Source organism: Anthonomus grandis (assembly GCF_022605725.1).
Source record: "Anthonomus grandis grandis chromosome 1 unlocalized genomic scaffold, icAntGran1.3 Chromosome127, whole genome shotgun sequence".
NCBI classification, from domain to species: Eukaryota; Metazoa; Arthropoda; class Insecta; order Coleoptera; family Curculionidae; genus Anthonomus; species Anthonomus grandis.
The window spans coordinates 20,264-46,518 of record NW_026088426.1 but is presented as its reverse complement, the minus strand read 5'-3'; the positions used below and the strand labels follow the sequence as shown (position 1 = coordinate 46,518).

The following is a 26,255-nucleotide window of genomic DNA, read 5'->3' as shown; positions in this document are numbered from 1 at the left end:
GAAAGGACCTATTCGGGGAAAAACGGGCTTTACCTGCAGACAGTCCGACAACCAACGAAAATATAACGAAAAAATTATATTTAAACGAAGGCGATCATAATACAAAAAAACTAGAGGAAATAATTAAACTTCCAAATCATACAATGACGTCAAGAAAATTAATGTTAAAAAAACAAAATAAAAATTCTCAGAAGTAAATTTAAAAAAAAAATCTGTATGCGACTTTTACAGTTAAAACAAAAAAATTATAAATCTTTAATTTCAAAAGTAATGCCGTTGTTAATATTTCTATCAGTAGTACCAAAAACATTTATTTTGATGCAATTAAATGGACAGTCTAGAAAAAAATGGAACAACAGGGAAAAAAAAGTGTCTGTGTCAATTTTTTATAAATCTCCTGCGGCATATATGTTTTTGAGGCGAAAAGGTTTTATTTTAACGTCCGTTTCAACAATACGAAGATGGATGAGCGAAAATTTATTTAAAACAGATATTGATAACGGTTTAAAGTATCATCTTAAAAAAAAATGTGAGGGTATGACCAAAAATTTAAAAAAATGTGTGTTAGTCTTTGACGAGGTTAGCATTAAAAAACTAATTGAATACAACAAAAAACTCGATCTCATTGAAGGATTTGAAGATTCAGGTGTCTTAGGGCGTTCCTCAAAAAAAGCAACACATGCTCTCGTATTTTCGATTTAAAGGCCTATATAAGAATTGGAAACTTCCGATATCCTATTACTTTTTAAACCATAACTTTAAGTTTTTTCATAAAAATAATATAGGTACTAGTAATGTTTCTTTGATTTTGTTATTTAAAATGTTTGTGAGAATTATTTTCTATTAAAACATATTCCTTCACTTTGTTCCTAATTAACTTCAAATGTCAACTTTAAAGATTAAGGCCTTATCAATAATAATTCTGCGATGCGGTAGAAAGACAAATCAATGCAAAAATGCCAAAAATTAAGTCTTATAGATTTGGAATCGTTTTATTTTTCTAGGCACGTGCATTTTTTTTTTTAATTTTAGCGTTTGAAATAATAATAGAGAAATTTTAATTTTAATGCGAACAAAACCAAAGTGATGACTCAACAATTTTTCGCGTTTTTTACAAATTTTTTCAATGAAATAATATGGTAGGTGTAATATTTTATGTAGTTTTATAGAGGCAAATAATGCAGGCGACAAAACCTCACTATATATTAAGGCCCAAGTAATTTTATCTCAGTGTATCTAAATAAATAAGGCAAAAAACATAGTCACAAGTTTCTAATAATAAGTTAAATGAATATGTTAAGAATAAACTAAAAATTAATTAAAACATCCATTTTCCCAAAACTTAATTTTTGCGAATACCTCGTTCTGTCTTTATACGGCGCGGCGCGAGAGAATTAGATAAAATTTAAAATGTTATCAGTAATGGCAACGTCGCTTCGATTCTTACAAGGTTAGCGCATAAAATATTCTTATTTAAGGAAGCATTGACATCTCCTTGTCGGTTCACAGCTTGCCATTTACGTGGGTTATCTATTCGTTAGTATAATTATCTTTGGTTTGGGTTATCCAAAATTTCTTAGGTAATAGGAAGGGTGATGATTACATTGCGCACGTCGAAGAGATGTTGTCACACTTCCAGCGACTTGGATGTAACATGAGCATCAAAGTGCACTTCCTACACAGCCATTTACACCATTTTCCTGAAAATCTCGGTGACATGAGTGAAGAACAGGGTGAACGATTCCACCAAGATCTTCGAACCATGGAGGAACGATTTCAGGGTCGCTGGGATGCACATATGTTGGCCGATTTTTGCTGGAGTATTCAGAGTATAGCCCGGGAGCTAGTGACAGATTTTTGTCAACCATCGCAACCCTAGCCAAACTTTGTGGAGTGTTAGATTTAGTTGTCCTCTAAAGCAAAATGACCGTCAGCTGGTCCACTAGCGGTGGGTGGGCCAATGGGAGGGACGAAAACACGTAAAAAAAATTTCAACTTTCAGTCATTTCAACCCTGCCGAAATTTTTGTAGATGGTAGTTTATATAATTATTTAAATAAAAAAAATCGTCAGCCGATTGTATGTCGGTGAAAAAGGCGTCAGCTAGCGCTGTGAAAGGTGTAGCGCGTAAATCACATATGCCACCCACCCGCGTTGTTAAGTGTATAAGCTGACGGGCTTTCCACCGACATGCAGCCGGCTGACGATTTTTTTTATTTAAATAATTACATAAACTACCATCTATAAAAATTTCAGCAGGGTTAAAATGACTTACATTATTATTATAATATTATTTGACGTGAATTTTACATGATACGTAAAAATGCGATAATATGTATTTCTATTTAAGAATGAAATTATTACATTGTTAAATAAAAATTGAATTTTCAATAAAAAAAATTGAAAATTTAACACACTAAACTTCAAAATTAAACTTTTTCATATTTTGGCTCGTTGTTTGGTTGAAAATTCAACCAGTTGTTGAAAAAAAAAATTAAATCAAAAAAGTTCTTTCAATTGTACTTTTTTAACGGTATATAAATCAATTTAAAACAACATTATTATTATCATTTTTGTTAAAATCAAACGACTTGTAAAATATACACGATCTTGTATATACGACGCACAAGGTGAAAAGTAATATTCTATATAAGTATAATATTGTCAGCCTTATATGAATAATAAAGAGATTTATATCAACTATGAATCATGTTATAAATATCAAGTGAACGATGGAAATGACTGAAAGTTAAAAAAAATTTTATGTGTTTTCGGCCCTCCCATTGGCCCACCCACCGCTGGTGCGCTAGCTGATGGTCATTTTGCCTTAAAGCACAACGAAATTTAGTACTCCACAAAGTTTGGTCAGGGTTGAAATTGGTCAAAAAAATCTGTCACTGGCTCCCGGGCTAGTAGCAGTTCATTCAAAACTAGTAGAAAATCATATAAAAGAAAATTCCTGAGTGTATAGTTCTTGTAATTAAAAATGTTTGTACGTTGAGTGTATTTTTAATTCCCAAAAAATACTCCCTCCTTTTAACTCAAAAACTAGAGCTGACACATATAAACTGATGACATTATTTAATATCAGCATTAAAAATAAGCCTAGAATCATAAAAATATTCCATGCAACATACATGCTGTTGGGCGGTGTTATGTATGTGACAAGAACTTTTCTCCTATTTTAAATTTCTTCCAGTTTCCAACAGCTCAAAAGAACAACCAATTTTTTCAAAGAAAATTTAATCTACATAAACATTGGTACGCCACCAAAATATCGCAACATATTATTATACACTTTAAAAGGTAAAACATACGATAATGTTTCCTTATATACACTCAGCATAAACAAAATGGCCCTCGTTAACTAAATAATTGATTATTTTCCTGACGAGGCGCGCTCGGTAATGGCCTTTTAAAATCGCCCCCGAGATCCGATAAAATTAAGGAAAAACCTCTAAGGGTATAAATAAATTTTAAGCATTTTAAATAGGGTTAAATGCTTACCTGCAGAAGATCTTTGGCATGGCAATGGCATAATATAATCCAGAGCAGTATGGGAACATGAGGGTAGAACGGACTCAACATAAACCTGTAAAAGTATGAGGGTTTATTTTTGGTTTGACTAGCAAGACGTTGTTTGAGCATTTTTGTTTGCAAATTCAATTTGACAAATCTTACATTCCTACGTTGAATCGTTATTAATAAACAACGAGTAAAAATATTCCCAATGCCCAAACTTCCGTATATCCTTAAGCCGCAACAATATAAACCGAAGGGTTCGGAAACGCATTCATTATTAGGGATGAAGGCGAGCCCTTCAACCCTTCTGCCAAATTCCCTTACGTCACAGTTGACAGGACTAAGGGGCTTCCGATATTCACTTGTCAGTAATTATCCTTTACGCCCGACTAAACAGGAACTTTAAATAAATCGATCTATAGACGGTTAAATGGATAAAGTGTGCCAGAAAAATACGAATTCCAGAAAATCCGGATCGTAGTGTTGAAAAACTTTAGGGATTTTAGAGTTTTATTAACCCCAGTACTTCCGATAACATAAAGATTATTATTATTTAATGGCTTTTCTATTGGAAATTTTAACTTTTGCCATGAGACTTTTTTAATTGTTTTTGAATGTTTAACACGCACTCATTTTTTCTTCTTGATTTGGTTAACTTTCAGTTTTGAAAAAAATTTACAATAACTCATTGTTGTTCACTTCTTCATTTATCATTTATCAATTTTTAGTTTAAATTTAAATAAAGCTTTTACTATAATTTTTTTCTTAAAAATCGTATAAGTTTTGCAAAAGTTGAGCGATTAAAAACAGTTGAAAAATTATAACGATGATGATAGATCTCAATAATTTCTATATAAATCTTATTTTTGCTAAAGCGATATATTTTTTGAATAAAATTAAAATGTAATTTTTTGAAAAGTTTCCGAAATTTCTATAACATGGAAATTAAAATTTTTTTAAGACTTATTTATAGAAAATTTAAATGTTTGCCATGATACTTATTTAATTATTTTAAAGCACTAAATACATTGTATTTTGTTTTTTAATTTGGCCAATTTAATAATTTTCAAAGGCAGTTCTTATCATAATATACATTTTTTTTCTTTGCCTTATAAGAAAAATATATAGAATATTTTTAATTTTCTATTTAAATAAAGCAAGCTTTTCATAAATAAAAAAGCTAAAGTTTTCATACGTTGAATTTGCGGCTTTTAAAAAAATTTCTCTCACTGTAACAAAAATAAATTAGAATAACAACTTCTTATTGTTTCTTGCTGGTTTTATTTAGGGTAATAAAAACTTTGCAAAAATTCAATTTTGAAAATGTTTCAAAACATGGGGATTATAATTCTTTTCTGGGAAATTTTAATTTTTGGCATAAGACTTTTTTAGTATTTTTAAAATGTTAAATACACAAATTTTGTTTGGAAAAATTGTTAAAAATTTTCAATATTTCTAGGCTAAAATCTAAAAGATGGGCTTTATTCCGTTTTATGAAAAAATACGTAAAATACTTTTTATTTTATAGTTGAAGGAAGCATTTATTGCGAAAATAAAATATCCTTCATATTTTGAGAAACTTGCATATTTTGCATTTGCATTTATTACTTGAAATGTTAAATTTATGTTTCTGATGATTACTCTCATTATTTTAAACAACAGATTTTCTTAAAATAATTTTACTACCCATGTAGATATTTTTTTTAATTTACAAATGTGTTTTATACATCAAGGCGCATTTTTCGATCTACAAAGAAAAAAAATCATTGCTACCAATCGTGTTCATAAGGTTATTAAGATTTATCGTTAATATTATTTAATAAAAAAAAAGTACACCACTGCATTTTTCTAAAATATTTTTTTATTTTTAAATCCTTGTTTAGTTTTAAGCAAGTTTGTATTCTTCTATATTTCATTTGGTATAATTATATTGTTTTATACACGTTAAGGCATTTCCTATTTTTTTATATTTCATTACTATGCCATAAGATATATGCGTGTATGAAAAGTATATAGTATCCTATACAGTGGCATATATGTGATATAATAATAATAATAATAATAATAATAAATTATTTTATTGTTCCATAACATTTACATAGTTTATAATATTTACGTACATATATTACTGGAACAAAAGGCTTTTTATTCAGCATCCCTTCCAAGGAAGGGGCTGTTAAAGCCCATGCATTGCTATACACTTTTCATTATAGCACTCAAATAACCTTAACAATAATTCCTCAATTCTTGCCAGTAACCCAATTATATATAAAGTAGACAAAAAGACTTACATTGTGGACGAATAATAATATTATTATCTACATCTACCCTAGATCTGCTAAACTCAATGATAAAAATCTAAATTTGCTAAAGGAGTTGCTGCCTGATTTTATTTTTTAAATACACAACAGAAAAATTAAATGTATTAATTTTGAATTTATTAAGGGTGGAGGCTATGTTATATGAAAATCCCTTTTTGAAAGACTCTTTATTGTGTCTTGGGATTGTAAAAATATGTTTTCTTCGTATATTAAAATTATCGATATCCGTACGGAATACTACTTTCTTATTAAGATAAATAGGACATTTATATTTAACAATGTTATAAAAAAAGCAAGCCGAGTGCAATATTCTTCTATTGTACATAGAAAGCCAATTAAGTTCCCTGAGCTTATGTGATACACGCTGCCTTCGTTTAATGTACTTTCTGCACTCTTTCAGCCTGAGTTGTGTCCAAATAGGGCCCATGATATCGGGGTAATTTTATCACATATTTGAGTTATCAAGTTTAAAAACTAGATATGTAAATCCCTTGTCAAATTGTCTTGTGAAGTTTTTTCTCTTGTGTGAACAAAATCGTATATGATATGCGTATATTCTACAATTTAATAAATATATCTTGACCATATACGGTTGGTAAATATACCAAAAGTCTTAATTTAAAAACGGTATTTTTGAACCTAGATAGTCAAAAGTTGTCTAGAGCCAAGAAAAAAATTAATGACTTTTTTTTTTAGGTAATTATTTTTTGCAAAATATAAACGTTTTTCATTAGCTCTACCCTTACCCCCCCACCCGCCCCACACAACGTACCTGTAAGAAATTGTTTTTAAAAATCATTGTTTTCCAAAATAATACAATAGAAGAAAAGCTGGTTTTGGCGTTAATATCTAATCTAATAGCACATTATATGTATGTTAATAAATATTTAATACAAAACCAGTGCTATTAGACTTGATATTATGGATGAAAATATTAAGGGTTAATTTGATAAAAAACAGTATTTTTGAGGAAATTATATTATCAACATTATTTATTTAAATTTCGATGGTCTGGTTCCAAATGTGGCTATCTTCAAAAATTGTATTTTTGAGCTATTTACATAGCCTTGTTAAAAATAAGGATTTCTAAAAGTTCCAAAAGGGGCTATATCGATAAATTTAAATTTAGCGCCAAAATTGGCAATTTGAAAAGTGTCTATCTACTCTTCAAATTATTTTATGAGGTCCAAATATGTTTAAAATCACATAGTTACTTTTGGAACTGTGAAAATATATTTTTGTGAATTCCGTATCCCTCCAAAATCACATAGCCTGTTTTGGAAATAATTATTTTAAGTAAAATTTTGGCGCGCTTTGCAGTTAGCTACTTGTTTGAACGTGTCAGCTGATTTAGAACGCTTCATTTACGTTTTTTAAGCGGTCAGTTGTGTTTTGATAAGCATTGCGTTAGTTATGTTTCTTATCGCGTGAAGCACGTTTTAAAAAACAGTTTTTATTTGACAATAAGTACAAGCAGCAAGTATGGTACAACGAAGATTAAGGCATAAGGCCGTTACATGATCTTATATAGACTTAAAGTAGCAAATACAGTGAAATATAATACAAAGCAACGTTAACATAAAAGTAAGCAAATAAATATATAGAGTGATCAATATTGTGGCCATAACTCGTTCGTGTGTAATTTTTTTTCGTGCAAAATGAGTCGAGGCAAAAAAATATTAATGATGCTGCCCAAACAACTATCTTTAGAAAATATTCCTAACGTCGGCGTAGCTGAAAATTTGGACACTACTGGTAGGTTTTTTTACTATCTTTAACTTATTGTATTGTAATTTCTTATTATTGTCTTTAGTAAATTGGTCTACTGTTCTTACCGATTTTTGGTTGTGAATAAATAAAAAAAGGCCGTAGTTTGCCAATTCTGCAATAAGAATTCATTAACTTTTAGGATAGCTTAAGTTCGTATCTAAAATTATTCTCAGAAGTACCTACTTATGGCTGTTTCTGTAAATTATTTAGTGTTACATTAATTATTTATAGCAATACAAAACGTGTAAAAAAAAACTGTGGATGGATTTTGCGTAAAAATCAATCGTAAATCTATATCTATTTTATGAGTGTGTGTGATGGTGCTAAAGCGATTTTAGAGTTTTGTTTGTCAATATCAATTATTATTAACGTAATAATATAATTTTTACAATACATAGGTACAACAGTACAACTACCTTTTTCTAAGAAGTTAAAAGGAGTTTTAATTATAAAAATGTCTTCTTAGAAAATCTTAATCAGGCACCATTTTGTTCGGCCCACTCTGATTCAAATACAGTCTCTGCTGAACAACCCGAATCCACCAGCGAATCAGTTAACGGTAAATAAAATCAGTAATAATATGAGAATTATCTATATCAATAATAGTTATATTATTCTTTAATTTTCTTTATTCTTCATTAATTTATTTTATTCTATTATTATTCTTATCTATGATTTTTTAGCAGAACTTGACGAAGAACCTTTTGATTCAGATGACTCCATTAAAGATGCAGACTATCTTCCCAGTGACCAAATTGGGTAAGTTAATAAAAACAGTAATGATTCTTGGTGTGAATTATAATTTTTTCAGATGATGGTGGCTTAGACAATCACGTAGTACTTAGAAATACTAATCAAATACCAAAAGATACGTCAGTTGAACGAAAAAATAAAAAGAAAAGATGTCCCACTTTTTGGAAAAAAAATGTTCGCAGAGACAATAAGAATTCGGGGCCTCCATATATAAACTCAAAAGGAAATCACGATCCAGGCAGGTTCTTAGGTGAACCATGCAACAATTCTTGCAGGTAGGAATAAGATTGACACTTCTTTAAACGTAGATCATAATTTTTTTTTTCAATTTAGGATTCAATGCAAAACTATTAGCCAGGAAGAAAGGATAAATATTTTTACATCATTTTGGAATCTTGCAATTAATGTTGATAGGCAACGAGATTTTCTTAATAATTTTGTAGAGGTTATCGATTGTAAAAAAAGAACAACTGGCACTAACAACTTAAGAAGATCCAAATCTATGAAATTTTATCTGTGCATTAAGGATTCTAGAATAAATGTATGTAGAACAATGCTACTTAATACCCTTGGTGTTAAAAAGGGATTTCTGAATTTTGCCATTAAAAAACGTGTCCCAAATAGTAACACGACAGAAAAAGATCAGAGAGGCGGTTATGGTACCTCTAAAATATCAGAAGATGCAGTAAATTTTTTAAAAAAACGTATTCAGAAATTTCCTACAGTACAAAATAAATGTACATGGATCCGAAATTGAACCTAAAGTAGATGCACAGGTTATACCAAGAAGATTGTGCCAAAGAAAAGATGGAATGTTGAAAGGAGTCATTCTATCGCCATATTTTTAATTCTCATTTTAATCTATCATTCCATAAGCCTCGAAAGGATCAATGTCCAACATGTACGGCGTATGAATCTGCTAACACGGAACTCAAAGTAAATTTGCTGCAAAACTATGAAGTTCACATTAAAAATAAAGAAAGAGCCAGACAGGAAAAAAATTTGGATAAGGATGCAGCAAAGGAAAATCCTAAAGAAATACATTCCGCCAACTTTGATTTGCAACAAGTATTGTATGTGCCAACAGATCCCACTAACCCCATTCTTTTTTACAAGACGAAGTGAGCCACATACAATTTCACTATTTTTAAAATGCTACATGTGGTCTGAAGTAGAAAGATTCATGTGGCCCATGCGAAATAGCATCTTGTTTATTCCACCACCTCAAAAGTCTTTCTACATCCATTCAAAATGTAAGGCTCTTTACTGACACATGTGGAGACCAAAATAAAAATTAATTTGTTGCCGCTATGTTTATTTATGCCGTACAAGTTTTACCGATAGAGGTCATTGACCAAAAATTCCTGATTTCAGGACACAGCCAAATGGAATGCGATTTAATGCACGCAAGAATTGAAATTGCATCCAAAAATGCCCCAGTTTATTTGCCGCATGAATGGGTTACCATTGCTCGGAATGCAAAAACAATGACCCTAAGTACGAAGTTTTAAAAAAAAAAAGACATAGCTTTTGTTGACTGGAAAACCCTGGCAAAGCTAATTATGATCAACCGAAACAAGGATCAAGATGGGAATGTGGTTAATTGACATCATATTAAGTGGATTAGGTATGAAAAGGCATTCCCTTTTACAATGAAAAGTAAAATAGATTTTGATGAAGATTTTCGCAGTATAATGATTCTTCCACACAGAGGAAGACGAAGAAGTGTTGCTTACATGGAAAAATATCTCAAACCCTTACACGGGGAAAAAAGAAAAATTTCAGCATTAAAGCTAAAACATTTAAAAGAAATTTGCAATTCTGGAAGTGTCCCAGATGACTGCCGGCTCTTTTTTACAAGTTTGCTAAGTAGTGACGAAACCATTGATGAGGATGAAACGGTGGTTCCAGATGTAAATGACCCAATTATTCTTATGTTAATTAATTAATAAGGTCCAAAATATGGTCTACGAGGTCTATAATATTAAACCTTTCACGTACACCATAATTTATTTTGATAAGTTCACGGACACGCTATTGGCACGTTTTTTGCAAATATCTCGGAATGGTATAAATTGGATTTATCTGGTTTTGCTTGATCGCTCCTCAATTATTGTTTTATACACGTTAATGCATTTCCTATTCCATTACTATGCCACTATGCGTAAGGGTTGGTTTGATAAAAAACAGTGTTTTTGCAAAAAATATATATTTAATATTTAATTTAAATTTGATATAAGTATATTAATAAATATTTAATACAAAAACAGTGCTATTTGATTGGATATTATGAATGAAAAACGGTGATTTTTTTAAAGAATTTTTTACTGGGCAAATATTTGGGGTGGGTGGGGGGCTAAGGGTTAATTTGATAAAAAGAAGTATTTTTGCAGAAATTATATATTCAATATTTAATTTAATAACATTATTTAATTAAACTTGTTATAATTTTATATATACATTTTTAGTATAAAAACAGCATTATTAGATTGGATATTATGGATTAAAAAAAAATTTTCACAAGAATTTTATCAAATATTTGAGGTGAAATAATCGATATAATTTAAAAATTAGATGTGTAAATCCCGTGTCAATAAACGTCGAAATTTTCTCCCTTTTGTAAATAGAATCGTACATAATATACGTGTTATTCCATAATTTAAATATACCTTGACCCTATACGATTACTAAACATACCAAAACCAAAAATTTTTAAAGAGAATTTAAGAAAGTTTTTATTAGTCATTTTAACCTCAATTCAATTATTTCGGGTATATTTTACTATTTAATAGAAAAAAAATTTAAAGAAGTTCAATTTTAAAATATTTTCCATATTGTTCCAATTATGATTTTTATCCCTGGATTTCCTCGAGAACTTTTTTTATCGTCGCTTCATTCTTACCAAATAACAAAAAATATTTTAATTTGGAAAACTTTTTACAAAAATCAAAATTGCTTTTTTTATATTTTAAGACAACATTAGACTTTAACACGTTCGCTGCCAACTCGGTCTATAAGACCAGAAATTTATTAGTTTTATTCGCCACTATGGTTTATAAAACTGAGAAGAATATTTGCCACGTTCGCTAACGCGATCTATAGCACCAAGCAAAATATTCAATATTCCTATGCAAACTGTTTTATTTTATATTGGTTTAGGGCTAGTGATAGACCGAGTTTACGTCTGAGTATAGCTGGAAAATATAAGTTTTTTTTAAAATATGACAAACTCGAGATGATCTTATTATTTTGCATATTTGATTTCTAGATATGAAAGATTAGAGAAACAAGAATATTTTACTTAATATATTGTTTCTTTTTGAAATAATCTGAAACAAAAACCAGTAGTTTACAATAATAATGCATGAACAAACGTAATAAAAAAATCTATGAAATTTATTGAATCATTCCAAGCAGAAAAACGATTCACCATCACAGCCTTTACAATAAAAACGTACTCCAGTGAGTTTTCGTGCTTCGTTTCATTCTTTTTTGGTTCTGAGTTTTTTATAGCATTTACTGCAAGGTATTCATTTTTTTTATAGTCACTTTTGTTTATTCGTTGTTTTGGCGTTTTCTTTTTGGAGTAATCTCTGCATCTGGTTTCTCTCAAGAATCCTGGCTTCACATAACTTATATTTGACAGCTTCTAGAAACTGAAGTAAGGGAACTGTGACATACACACTTTCCTTATACATAATCCATGCATTGACCATCGCAGTGTTCAGGATAATATCCACGGCTAACTTACGGTACCATTTAAATGTTCTACGCAATCGACCGACGACTTTTCTGCATTATATACTACAATGGCTTCAGACTTCGTTACAGTTTTTTGTGTCTGCGATTTGTCGTGTCTACTGTTGTGTTGCTATGTTTTGTAGGAAGAACTAAAACGTTGCATTTATTATTTCATAAAATTACTGTGACATCATCGTCGTTTTTGAGAGTGGCTATTTCAATCAAATATCAATGTTTCAAATTGTAGGTATAGCCTTCTTTGCTGCACAACTAAAATACTTTGATTCTGTTCTGTTTGTTTTTTTTTGTATTAACGCATTATCAATCTGGCCCTAAATGGAATAAAAGATTTATCAATGCAACAAGTTTTGTAAGGTTCATATGATGATTTAAAATATATAACTATTTTGACAATCAAAGGTTAAATCTGATGGAGCCTGTAATTTTCTGGATTATCCTGATTATCTATCTGCAAAGTGCCATATGCGTAGTAACAGCTCAAATCTCATACTTGTGATAACTTTGAGAGCCATAGATTTTTTATACATATCTTCTGGGCTTCAGTGGGCGTATGTATATTAAGCATTTTTACAATATTCATATAGGAAAGCAAGCCAAAAACTTTCTTGGTTTTCATTTTTGTTTTTGGGTAATCAGTTATGTAACCTAGATTTGCTTCTTGCATTTGCCTCATTTGTTATAACTTGAGTGGCCTAAAGATTCGTTAGGTCAGCAATGAATTGGAAAAAAATATTGTCAACCAGTAAAAAATAGAACAATTTAAGAGGCTCTTCACACAAAAGCTGATGAGGTTCAATACCAGTTTGTTTGGTATAATAAAACTGTATATACTTGTATAATTTTCAGAAGTTAACTCAGTTTAGGTTGACTAACTCAAATTTAAAATATATTTTAGATATCATAATAGAGTTGTCAACAAATCAAAAAATTTAAAGATAGGTATAAAACAGGCGCTAGTGAAAGATTTTCTCTCGTTGTATAGAAAACATCTTTTTCTCGCTTTTATTTGAGAACTTTTGCCATAAGATTTATTTAATTGTCTCTTCATGCCTAGTAAACAGTCAACATAACTTTCTAAAGAAGCTGCAACTTCTTTCAATTTCAAACTCTAATTTGCTATTATCATTTTGTATGATTAATTATTTCTTAGGTAATTTTTTATGGGTTTTATATGTAATGTTGGTTTTTTTCTATGTTTTATGTATAGTCTTTTAATAATTCTACCGTGCTCCACAGTTGGGTTGTGACTAGACTCTTTGACGAGGTACTTCTGGAAAACCGGAGGCTGCGATGGTCCATGGAATATCGGGATGATCCAAAATGTCTCTAGGAAAATCACAGAGTTTAGCCGGAAACAATAAAGACGACCTTGAAAACCTGTGTCGAAAAAATGCCATATTATGTCATAATTAAATATTTTAGATCCTCATGCATGCTATTACATTATGAGATTAATATTGTCTTCTTGTAGCATTATGCTAAATAAATGCATTATTGTTATTTTTCCTCTTAAAATACTAAAAATCATAGTAGAAAACCAGAGACAGAAAGAGAGAGAAGAAAACTCTCTATAACCGAATATCTAAAAAAGCACAATGGGCCTCTCGACGTTCCTCAAAGGCAAAAGATGATTACGACGCATCGTCATCATAATCAGAATCGCCCAGAGAGTAATACATTAAAAGAAATTCTGAAACAGATATTTCAGTAATTTTTTTTTCTTTTTTCTTTTTTTTTTTTCGTTGCTGTCAAAAGAGACGCCCGCCGTACAATGGGCCTCTCACTCTTTATTATTTCCAGAGGATGACAGAAAGGCGTCGCAATTTCGCCCGCAGGAATTGGCACCAGGATTAAAAAACTGTTCAAGGAAACGATGGCGTCACGCCACACCATTATGACTTTTCATTAAAATAGGAATCATTAGACGCGTAGAAGTCTACAATCGGTTTGGATGAGAGGGTTTATATTTAAAGGATTTACTCTCAATTTTTTTCGATTTACTACCAATTTCACCCTTAAAGTCCTTTATTAATTTACTTTGAATGTCCTGTCTTTTGAATGCAGTTTAGACTAATACAAAAATTCCACAATAGTTACTTTCCTGCCAACGGGCCTCGTCTTGCCCACATTCATTCTTATTAAGTAATAATTATTAATTAAGAAATATTTAATTTCGGGCAATTTATAGTAAATTTTGTTGTAATATTTTAAATAGTTGAACATCAACAATTGCCTAGAAATAAATAAAATTTGTTTTTAGGCAGTTGAAAACTCATAACTTGTCTTGTTTTGGGTAGTTGATGGTTAGGTAGTTGATGAACAGTTAAAAAAGCACCATACAACTGCCTGGAATAAGTAAAAAATGATTTTTTATAAGAGTCATCATCAAGAACACGAATTTTGATGTTATTTTTCATACAACGGGAGAAAATGCTCAAAAACCTTAGATGCAATTTTTTTTTTTTTACATTTTAGAAATCACTGCTTCCTTTAAATATAAAATTAAGAGTATCCTGCAATTTTTTTGAAAAAACAAACGAAAAAAAAGTGATGGGTATTTTTTGGACTACTACAAAAAGTGGCTTGAAAAAATTAGTATTTAGCATACTAAAGCAATTAAAAAAGTCCCATAAAAAATAAAATTTTTGTATAAAATATTTTCAAAAAGTATGTTAAAAAATACTCATTTAAGACCTCTAGAATTTGTTTGATATAAGAACGAAAATTCAACCTAAAAATAAAAAAAAGTGAACCACACCTAATTAAATTATGCATTAAATAACAATACAAATTTAAGGTGCTCTCTTCGGTACATATATTTAAAGCTATCATGCCCTTTTATGTGACACCTAACCTAATCATTAAGGTTTATTTCATTTAAAAAAAGGCATAACTTCCTTAACGCCTCTAACCGATCTAAAAAGTCCCTATCGGGATACACTGATGCAACTTCTTATTCAATACCATTTTATATCATTTATAAAACTGATTTTTTTTTTCATGTATTTCTCTTGCTTGGAACAAGAAATCACTCATTCGTAACTAAACCCGATTGTTTTGCATGTATACCTTCGTCTAATCCCTTTATACAAATTTCGTACGAAATCCTCGTCTTGTACAAATAAATCTCTTATCTCTCTGAGAGTCTGCAAGTGAACGGCCGAGTTACATCCCCAACTCTCCTCCTCTTTAAGACGTTTAACGGAAACAAAGTTACTTATGCACGAGTTAATTTTGACTTTTTAAGATGCCCGGTTGCTTTTATGCTAAATAATAACATGAAATATATTCTTATTTTTAGAAAACTTACCCAAATAAATGTGTACTAAGCTTTGGACCTTTATCGGTTTGAAGTGTGGTATTGTTTTTTGTATATTTGACACATTTTTGACGAGAAATCTGAGTAGGTCCTTGGTAAAGTGCGTTCGGAAAATTAATGTTCCTCAATTGAAAGAGTTACAACAAAATTTATTGAATTGCCTGGTCGAAGAATGTTATCCACTCCCTAAAATAGTTTATTTTTGGTCCTAATTCATCAAATGAGAGTCTTGAATTATTTATAAAATATTGGCATTGCAGGCAGTCAATAAAGTGTAAAAAAATCAAAAACAGGTTTGTACAGCCTAAAGAGAAAATATTTCTTTGTTATCTAACAAAAAAAATCCTTAGTATATTTCGTGGGACTTTAGTTTTTCTGCTCCCTAAAAATCCCTTTTTATTAGACCAAAATTGAGGGTTGAGGAGCTTTATTAACTCAATCGGGGGTAAAAAAAGAAAACTCGACGTTTCCTGTTAAAAATGAGCCCGATTATCCAGTTCCCTATAGATAAACTTAAAACCTCTTCAGGGAGCACGTAGAACTTATACGGGGGTGTTTTCTTGAAAAAAAAAATTTCCATTGTTTCTGTATAGATCTCTCATTGCTTTTCACCTCCCATTTAGGCCCTCGGGGCGAAAACTGATACTTTTCCAATTTTAGAACATCGACGCGACACTATTAAGTTTGGCCCCCGAAAATTTGTGACGAAAATAACGTCCGCGATCATCCGATTTATGCAATTTGTTCTGGCCCACGTAAAATATCGATAAAATTTCATTTTTATTCAGGGTATTTGCGGATATTAGTAATTTAGTCAGGGTAATTGAGGATCAAAGTCATTCCGATCTACTTAAAAGTAAATATGATATTTTATCAACTGCCTGGAATAATTCTTTTTTTTTTTTTAATCAGGAACTGTCTGGGAAAATATTTGATACTAGAAATTGACTATTAACTACCTAGAATGAAATTAAAAATGTATAAAAAGTGCCTGGAATAGTTTCTTAAATTTATTCCAGGCAGTTGATAAACCAAATATGTTTAACTGCTTGCAAAAATTAACATAAATAACTGTTTATAAAAAAATATAGCCTAGAGAAAAAAAAAAACATATTCAACTGCTTAAAATAAAATAAAAAATTAATGTCAACCGCCTGGAAAAATATAGATTTTATTCAGGGCAGTTGAAGAGCAAAATAGCCTAAATAGTCTTTAAAAAAAATATTATCAACTGCCCGATATTAAGGAATATAATGAGTTTTAATTACCGGAAAACCTTTTTGCTACTATTACCGTAAAAAAAAAAACAAATGATTTATTTAATTGTTAGGAGTTGAAGAAAAATTTTTTTTTTAACTGTCTGGAAGAAATAATTATTTGGCTTATTCCAGGCAGTCGAATGGTGCTTTATCAACTGTTCAAGGACCATCAACTATCTAAAACAAAACAAGTTATGAGTTTTCAACTGCCTGAGAGGAAATATTAATTGTTATATGTATTTTAGGCAATTGAAGATATTAAATTTCACTACCTAAAATGTCATATTTCCTCTTGGTTCAACTGCCTAAAAAAAAAACAAACAAATGATTTATTTAATTTGAAACAGTTGAAGAGATAATTAAAAAGTTTCTCCTTATTCAATTGCCTGGAAAAAATCATTATTTTACTTATTCCAGGCAGTTGAATGGTGCTTTTTTGACTGTTCCAGGACCATCAACTACCTAAAACAAGACAAGTTATGAGTTTTCAACTGCCTGGAAGGAAACATTCCTTTTTTATTTTAGGCAATAATTATAGCAAAATTTACTATTAAATGCCTAAAATTTAATAAAAAATAAATATTTATTTACTGAAAAAAAATGTTTCCAACTCACTGATATGTGGGAATATCATATTAAATTTCACTACCTGAAATGCCATATTTCCTTTTGTTTCAACTGCCTAAGAAAAAACAAACAAATGATTTATTTAATTTGAAACAGTTGAAGAGATAATTAAAAAGTTTCTCCATATTCAATTGCCTGGAAGAAAACATTATTTTACTTATTCCAGGCAGTTGAAAGGTGTTTTTTTTAACTGTTTATTAACTATCTAACCATCAACTACCTAAAAAAAGACAAGTTATGAGTTTTCAACTACCTGAAAGGAAATATTCCTTTTTTATTTTAGGCAATAATTATAGCAAAATTTACTATTAAATGCCTAAAATTTAATAAAAAATAAATATTTATTTACTGAAAAAAAAATGTTTCCAACTCACTGATATGTGGGAATATCATATTAAATTTCACTACCTGAAATGCCATATTTCCTCTTGGTTCAACTGCCTAAGAAAGAACAAACAAATGTTTTATTTAATTTGAAACAGTTGAAGAGATAATTAAAAAGTTTCTCCTTATTCAATTGCCTGGAAGAAAACATTATTTTACTTATTCCAGGCAGTTGAATGGTGCTTTTTTTAACTGTTTATCAACTATTGACTACCTAAAACAAGACAAGTTATGAATTTTCAACTGCCTGGGAGGAAATATTACGTTTTTATTATAGGCAATAATTGTTGGCGTTGAACTATTTGAAATATAACAAAATTGACTATAAATTGCCTGAGAAAAAAATATTATCAAGTTTCTTATATGTAAGAATATGATATTAAATTTAATTACCTAAAATGTTGTATTTTCTCTTGCTTCAACTGCTTAAGAAAGAACAAACAAATGATTTATTTAATTTGAAGCAGTTGAAGAGATAATTAAAAAGTTTCTCCATATTCAATTGCCTGGAAGAAAACATTATTTTACTTATTCCAGGCAGTTGAATAGTGCTTTTTTTAACTGTTTATTAACTATCTAACCATCAACTACCTAAAAAAAGACAAGTTATGAGTTTTCAACTGCCTGGAAGGAAATATTCCTTTCTTATTTTAGGCAATAATTATAGCAAAATTTACTATTAAATGCCTAAAATTTAATAAAAAGGAAATATTTATTTACTGAAAAAAAATATTTCCAACTCACTGATATGTGGGAATATCATATTAAATTTCACTACCTGAAATGCCATATTTCCTCTTGGTTCAACTGCCTAAGAAAAAACAAACAAATGATTTATTTAATTTTAAACAGTTGAAGAGATAATTAAAAAGTTTCTCCTTATTCAATTGCCTAGAAGAAAATATTATTTTACTTATTCCAGGCAGTTGAAAGGTGTTTTTTTAACTGTTTATCAACTATCGACTACCTAAAACAAGACAAGTTATGAATTTTCAACTGCCTGGTAGGAAATATTACGTTTTTATTTTAGGCAATAATTGTTGGCGTTGAACTATTTGAAATATAACAAAATTGGCTACAAATTGCCTGAAGTTGAATAAAAAATAATTATTTATTGCCTGAAAAAAAATATTATCAACTTTTTGATATGTAGGAATATGATATTAAATTTAATTACCTAAAATGTTGTATTTCCTCTTGCTTCAACTGCTTAAGAAAGAACAAACAAATGTTTTATTTAATTTTAAACAGTTGAAGAGATAATTAAAAAGTTTCTCCTTATTCAATTGCCTGGAAGAAAACATTATTTTACTTATTCCAGGCAGTTGAATGGTGCTTTTTTGACTGTTCCAGGACCATCAACTACCTAAAACAAGACAAGTTATGAGTTTTCAACTGCCTGGAAGGAAATATTCCTTTTTTATTTTAGGCAATAATTATAGCAAAATTTACTATTAAATGCCTAAAATTTAATAAAAAATAAATATTTATTTCCTGAAATAAAATGTTTCCAACTCACTGATATGTGGGAATATCATATTAAATTTCACTACCTGAAATGCCATATTTCCTCTTGGTTCAACTGCCTAAAAAAAAACCAACAAATGATTTATTTAATTTGAAACAGTTGAAGAGATAATTAAAAAGTTTCTCCTTATTCAATTGTCTGGAAAAAAATTATTATTTTACTTATTCCAGGCAGTTGAATTGTGCTTTTTCGACTGTTCCAGGACCATCAACTACCTAAAACAAGACAAGTTATTTATTTTCAACTGCCTGGAAAGGACAAATAATTATTTAATTTATTCCAGGCAGTATAGATATCGATAAATCTACTACTGGAAAGAGATACAATAAAAAATATTGATTGATTCCAGGCAGTTAAGAGCCAAAAATTAATTAAATTATTTCTTTTCTCTTTTAGGCAATGTTGGTCCTTTTTTTGATTTTCCAGGCAATTTTCCTTTAATTTATTGTTTTTTTTTCAGACAGTTTTTATAGTTTTAGTCCCTAACTGCCTGGAAAAATCCGGATTTGATTTTTTTATAATTAAAATTCATAATCATTTTTTTGCTTTTTTTTAGGCATGTTATTCATCACAAATAATTCTCCCGATTAGGCTCAACTTCCTGGAATAATTTTTTTTTAAATCCAAAAATATTTAGTTTTTTTTTCAGATAATCATTTTCTTTTAAGCAGTTTAAGGTATGTCGATCCCCAACTGCCTGGAATGGATTTTAAAAAATCCATAAACGCTTATTGCCTGAAATGAGTCTCAAAAAAGACTTGTAAATATTGCCAAAGTCCAAACCGGACTACGGACTACGGACTTTTTCAATCAATCAATCAATGCTTTATTGTCAAGAAATTGTTACAATTTGTAGACAAAGCTGTAAAACAAAAAAGACACAAAAATACAAACAAAACACAATTAAAAAAAAGAAAAACAAAACAAAATTAAAAAAAAAAAATAAATAAATAGAATAGATTATCTACAATATATACAGATTAATACAATTTAAAAATTGTAAGTAGTCAAAAATATTATTATAAAATATACCATTTAATGTATACAATGTCAAAAAAAAAAAATGTAAAAAATGTTGAAAAAAGTAAAAAATTATAAAAAATCCTAAAATAGCTACAAAAAGCTGTATACCTAAACATGTACAGATAGTAAAAATACATAATCAGCTAGTGCGAAATTTTTTTTGAATTATTGTTTTTTTTTAATTTTTTTTTGGCCTCAACAGAATTCAGGGAGCCTTTTGTGTAAGGGATATCTCTGTAAATCTACATATTATGGCCTGTTGGTCACCTTGCATTATTAATTTTTTTATTTAGTTACAAATTCTTCGATTTTTTTTTGTTATTGGTAAATGATAAAATACTCAATATTTAGTGAAATTTTGTAAAAGTTATTACACCTACCTATTAGTATTCTTTGTGCTTAATTGCTGTGATTCCTTGGTGACTAATAAACGTCTTATTATTATTATTATTTGTATCGGGAATATTCCCCGGAAAAGACAGAAATGAAATAGACTATAAATTGCCTGGAAAGCGAACAGAAAATATTTATTTATTCCAGGCAGTTGAATTAAGGAATGTGAGTTTCAACTACCGGAATACCTTTTGCCTCTATTGCCTGAAATATTTTAGAAAAATCATTTGTTTATTCCAGGCAATTAAGGAAAATGAAGGAATCCTTTAATTGATTAAAAAATTATAAATTAATTATCGGCAATTGAAGAACAGTTGAAGAAAAGCAACAAGTAACTATATATATTGCATAGAAAATGAAAATTTCCAGTCCAGGCAGTTGAGGTACGACAATATTTCAATTTTCCGAAAAAAGATTGTGAACGAACCAAAAATTACCTGGAAAAAAAAATGACTATAAAATCTCTGGAACAGTCAAAAAGGACTCTAAATCGCTTGTAAAATGTCATTATGTTGAGGCAAGAAACGATACAAACATGAATTTATTTAGAAAATCATGAATACCTAGTATAGGCATTATATGTAAAAAATATAACGCTTCTGTTCTATTATATGCATCATTTCCAACCATCTAACAAGTATAAAATTTTTCGTACGAATTGTCACTAATTTTTTTTTTCATGAGTCATCATAAACCGACTCGTTAATTTGACTTACTATTCCACTAAGATCCTCCAAGTCATTTACTTCTGGAGATGTCTTACTTTAGCTGAAAATTAAATATTCTTCTCTCTTTTGCTAAAGCTTACTATAGAGCTACTGAAAGAGATGGAAAGATTCTTTGATCAGCTTAGATGTGGTAGTGAAACCTTTAGAGTCCAGTAAAAAATAAAGTCCATTAATAAAGAACTTCATAGTGTGATTAGAAGTCGTTAATTATTGATTGATTCACAATTGAAAAACAAAAATATGGTCTACTGCTTGGAAGGAAATAACTGTTAGATTAAGTTAGTATATACTTACCTTTAGTAAATCGTTGGATGTGTACTTAAATATACAGCGTGCAACCAATGTAGCATAGCCCAAAAAGTGACAATTGACTTTTGAAAAACAAGAACACACTTCACGTTTTTTGGTTAGAATTTTGCTAGTAATTAAGGAAAAAGAAAGAAAATCTCTTTTGTGCTATTTTTATTTTATTGATTATATAATAATTAAACCAGTAAATGTGTTTAATTTAAAGCTCGGCAAATATCCATATTTATCAATTTAACTGCCAAGAAATCAAAATAACTATCAACTCTCTAAAACAAGACACTTCAAATGCCTGGAAGGTATTAATCTTCAGGATATTTCCATAGAGTTCATAAAGGGTTCAAAAATCGTAGTAAGAGATGATCAACTTCAATTTTTCTTATAACCGTTACTAAAAATCCAATGGGGTTGTTTTCCAGTGAGTTCGTGAAACAAATACAGACATAGTAGGCCCTCAAGAGAAAACGATCATTCGGGCATGGGGTGGATTTTAATGATTCCGTATGTGTCGCCGGAGGGCACGCAACTGAAGTAAATTTCACAAATTTATATTCGGCGCCCTCCATTTAAATTATCCGAAACCGGTTTCGGTTCGTGTCAAATCAAGAGAACGGCAAAATTTGCGATATTATGAACTCCTAGTTCCTTTCCCTTATATACTTTCCTTAAAGGGCATTAGCTGATTGATCTCTAAGTTATTGAAGAATCTGCTAAAAAAAGTAATTTGTAATTAACATTACGTTGGTTCGATTTGTGCAATTTGTCTAGTCCCAGTTGATTTTTAATTACTGCACTGCTCGCAATAAGCAAAATTAAAATTTTTTCAGGCAAAATGTTTTGCTATTTATATTAATTTATCACTTTTTCCAGAATCTTTTTTTTTTCCTTTTTTTCGAGGAAAACCCCTTTCTAGGTAATTTATAGTAATATTTGATATTTATCCAGATAATTTAATCATTTTTTCTTCAACTGCCTGGAATAAATATTTCATTTTTAGCATTTTCCAGGCAATTTGTGGTCCTTTTCTGTCTCTTCGAGGCTTTTCTTAGGCAACTGAATTAATTTCTTTGCTCAAGTGCCTGCAATAAATAAAACAAATATTTTTCCGGGCTTCCCAACGAATTTATTTCAGGCAAAATTTTTTTAGCAAAATTTTAATTTAAAAAACTGTATTTTTAGAACCAAAAAAAACTGAATCTCAAAAAAATGAATTTCCACTTATTTGCGATACAAAAATGACACAACTACTGTAATTTTCATAATGATATGCCCTACTTTCGAGAAATAAAATAAGGTATTTTCACGTTTTACTCGAAAACCTTAAGGCTATGCGAAAAAAGTATAGATACAAAAACTATAGATTTTTTTATCCCCTATAATTTTATTAACAAGCATTTTTTTCTCAGGCAAGTATTTTTTGCAAGAAAAACGTTTTTCATTTTAACCCTTAGCCCCCCACCCACCCCACACAACCTACCAGTAAGAAATTGTTTTCCAAAATAGTATGCATAAAAACCAGCTGGTTTTGTCGTTAATATCTATTATAAAAAAAAAGTTTGTTTATTTAAAATTGATATAATCATATATATGTATATTAATAAATATTTAAAACAAAAACAGTGCTATTAGATTGGATAATATGAACCAAAAACGGAGATTTTTCAAAAGAATTTCTTACTGGTCAAAAGTGTGGGGTGGGTGGGGGGCTAAGGGGTGTATTAATGAAAAACAATATTTTTGCAGAAAATATATATGAAATATACAGTGCGAACGTAAAGGTTGGAATAAATTCATTTAAAATTCAGGGGTATGTTCAAAAAAAAAACGCTCGGACATGTCGATTTTTATTTTTAACTGCGGGTTTTCTTACTATAATTTTATGTATACAGGGTGGCCCAAAAATAAGTTACGGTCATCAGCGTAATTTTTTTAAATGTAAACACCTATTTTTTATTTTAGATTTAGGTTCTACATCAAATTCTAAGTACATTTCATGTACCATGTCCTATACCTAAACTCGACCGTTGACGATTGAACACAATAAAAGGCTATTTTTGGAAGAGTTATTTATATCAAGCAAGAATACATAAAAATATTTTAATTAATTTATTAAGTGTTGAAAATGGCTGCCACGAACCTCTTGGCAATATCCCAGTCGATGCTGAAATTCTTGTAAAACGTTATCGATAACAGAAGGTTCTATCAATCTTATTTCTTCCGTTATTCTAATTTTTAAGTCTTCAATGTTGTTTGGCCGATTAACATAAACTTTGGACTTAAGATACCCCCCACAAAAAAAAATCTAAAGGAGTCAGATCCGGCGATCTGGCCAGCCATTCAATTGCACCCCTCCGACCAATCCAACGTCCAGGGAAAACGGTATCCAGGTACTGGTGCACGGGACGAGTGTAATGGGCTGGAGCTCCATCTTGCTGATACCATAAGGAATTATCTAATATCTCCGGGTCTTCTGGATCGGGGTATAAAGTGGCAAGGCATGGAACCAAGTCATTTTCTAAAAACTCTAAATACCTCTCACCATTCAAGTATCCTTCAAAGAAAAAGGGCCCTATAACCCTGTTTTCAATCACCCCCGCCCAAACATTTACTTTTTGAGGGACTTGGCTGTGGCACTCCATCATCCAGTGCGGATTTTCAGTAGCCCAATATCGGCAGTTTTGCCGGTTTACACTACCATGAAGACAAAACGTTGCCTCATCAGAAAATACAATTTTTTTTGAAAATTGTGGATTAGCATGGCACAAGTCCATAAGTCTCTCACAAAATTCTAAACGCCTATCTGGGTCATCTTCATTTAGTTCATGAACCAATTGAACTTTGTAAGGGTGCCATTTATTTATACCTAAATACTTAACGACGGATGTCTGGGATATCTGATTTTCTAACGCAATATTGCGAGTCGTTTTATGGCAATCTTCTTCAACTGCCAGCAAAACATTTAGTTGCTTCTCTTCTGATATACTTGACCGACCTTTCGTATAATTATCCCTGACATGACCCAAATCCCGATTTTTCTGTTCTATTTTACTGACAGTACTTTGAGATATACGTGGCCTATCAGGATACTTGGCATGATAAATTTCACAGACTTCCATCTGAGTGCGCATCCTGTTTCCATAACCAATCATCATCAAAATCTCTATTCGCTCTCGCTCACTAAGACGTACCATTTTTTGAAATTTTAATTTTATCTTTTGATAAACTTAACACAAGCAAAACTTTGCTTAGGCATCTAAATCAAACTAAATTCACTCAAAATTATTTGATGTCAACAAATTGTGACAAGTTAACAATCAAAAACACCAACCACAAATGTAAATAACCAAACAATAACTGATAGGTTGCTTGATATAAATAACTCTTCCAAAAATAGCCTTTTATTGTGTTCAATCGTCAACGGTCGAGTTTAGGTATAGGACATCGTACATGAAATGTACTTAGAATTTGATGTAGAACCTAAATCTAAAATAAAAAATAGGTGTTTACATTTAAAAAAATTACGTTGATGACCCTGTATACATAAAATTATAGTAAAAAAACCCGCAGTTAAAAATAAAAATCGACATGTCCGAGCGTTTTTTTTTTGAACATACCCCTGAATTTTAAATGAATTTATTCCAACCTTTACGTTCGCACTGTATATTTTAACAACACTCTTTATTTAAATTTGATTTAATTTTTTATATAAATATTTAATAATAAAACAGCGTTATTAGATTGGATAATATGGACGAGAAACAGTGATTTTTCAGAAGAATTTCATCGAATATTTGAGGTGTAATAATCGAGTTTAAAAAATAGATTGGTAAATTTCGTGTCATTTTTTTTTAAATGTTCAACATGATATACGTACATTCTACAATTTAATAAATATATATGGGTTCTTTTGAATAAATTTAACGGATGTTTCAGGGTAAGGCTCCTTAGTTTATCGCGATTTTTAATGGAATTGATGATCCCAGAGGTAATCCATCCTTTTTTTACGAGTGTATTTTATAGTTTTAAAGGTGGTACATTAAGAATAACAAATTGAGTACGTTCAACTAAATATGATCAACCATATGAACAACCCGGGCTGACAGGGCGGAATTAAATTTCATGAGTAGGCATAGGATACAATCTGGTTAAATATAAGCTTTCCCAAGATTTTTGAAATTGCTGGCAAAATAGTAGCTATATAAAAATTCTATTATACCTCAAGTAAATTATTGTTTTATTTAAACTTATTGAACTTATGTATATTAAATTAAGTATATCGAACGATATCATTATAGATTTGAGTTCATATTTCTTTTGAGGCGGCAACGTTGCGCGCAGCTGTTGCATTGTTCTACTGTTGTTGTTTGAAATTTAAAAGTCTAACTTAAAATTAATTTATAATATTAGTGTCTACATGTCTCTGGTGTTTTAGTAGTGCATAACAAACAAGGGCAAATGCTATGATTGCCTTTTTTTTACGCACAAAACAAATGTAAACATTGTCAAAATAACGTGATTACTTGTGCAGTGTTGCCAGCTGGCCTGTTGCTTTTGTAATAGT

At 30.1% G+C, this 26,255-nt stretch overlaps 1 protein-coding gene across 1 annotated transcript in view; it reads right to left on the bottom strand.

Moving 5' to 3' along the window:
• LOC126749380 (uncharacterized) overlaps positions 1-15,515 on the bottom strand; it is a 67,059-nt gene extending 51,544 nt beyond the window's left edge. The window contains exons 1-2 of the mRNA XM_050459047.1: positions 15,438-15,515; positions 3,507-3,591 (exon numbers count right to left, since the gene is read on the bottom strand). Coding sequence (XP_050315004.1) covers positions 3,507-3,587 — 81 coding nt within the window. The 5' untranslated portion in view covers positions 3,588-3,591; positions 15,438-15,515. The remainder of the gene's footprint in view (positions 1-3,506; positions 3,592-15,437) is intronic.
• Positions 15,516-26,255: the final 10,740 nt, after the last annotated feature.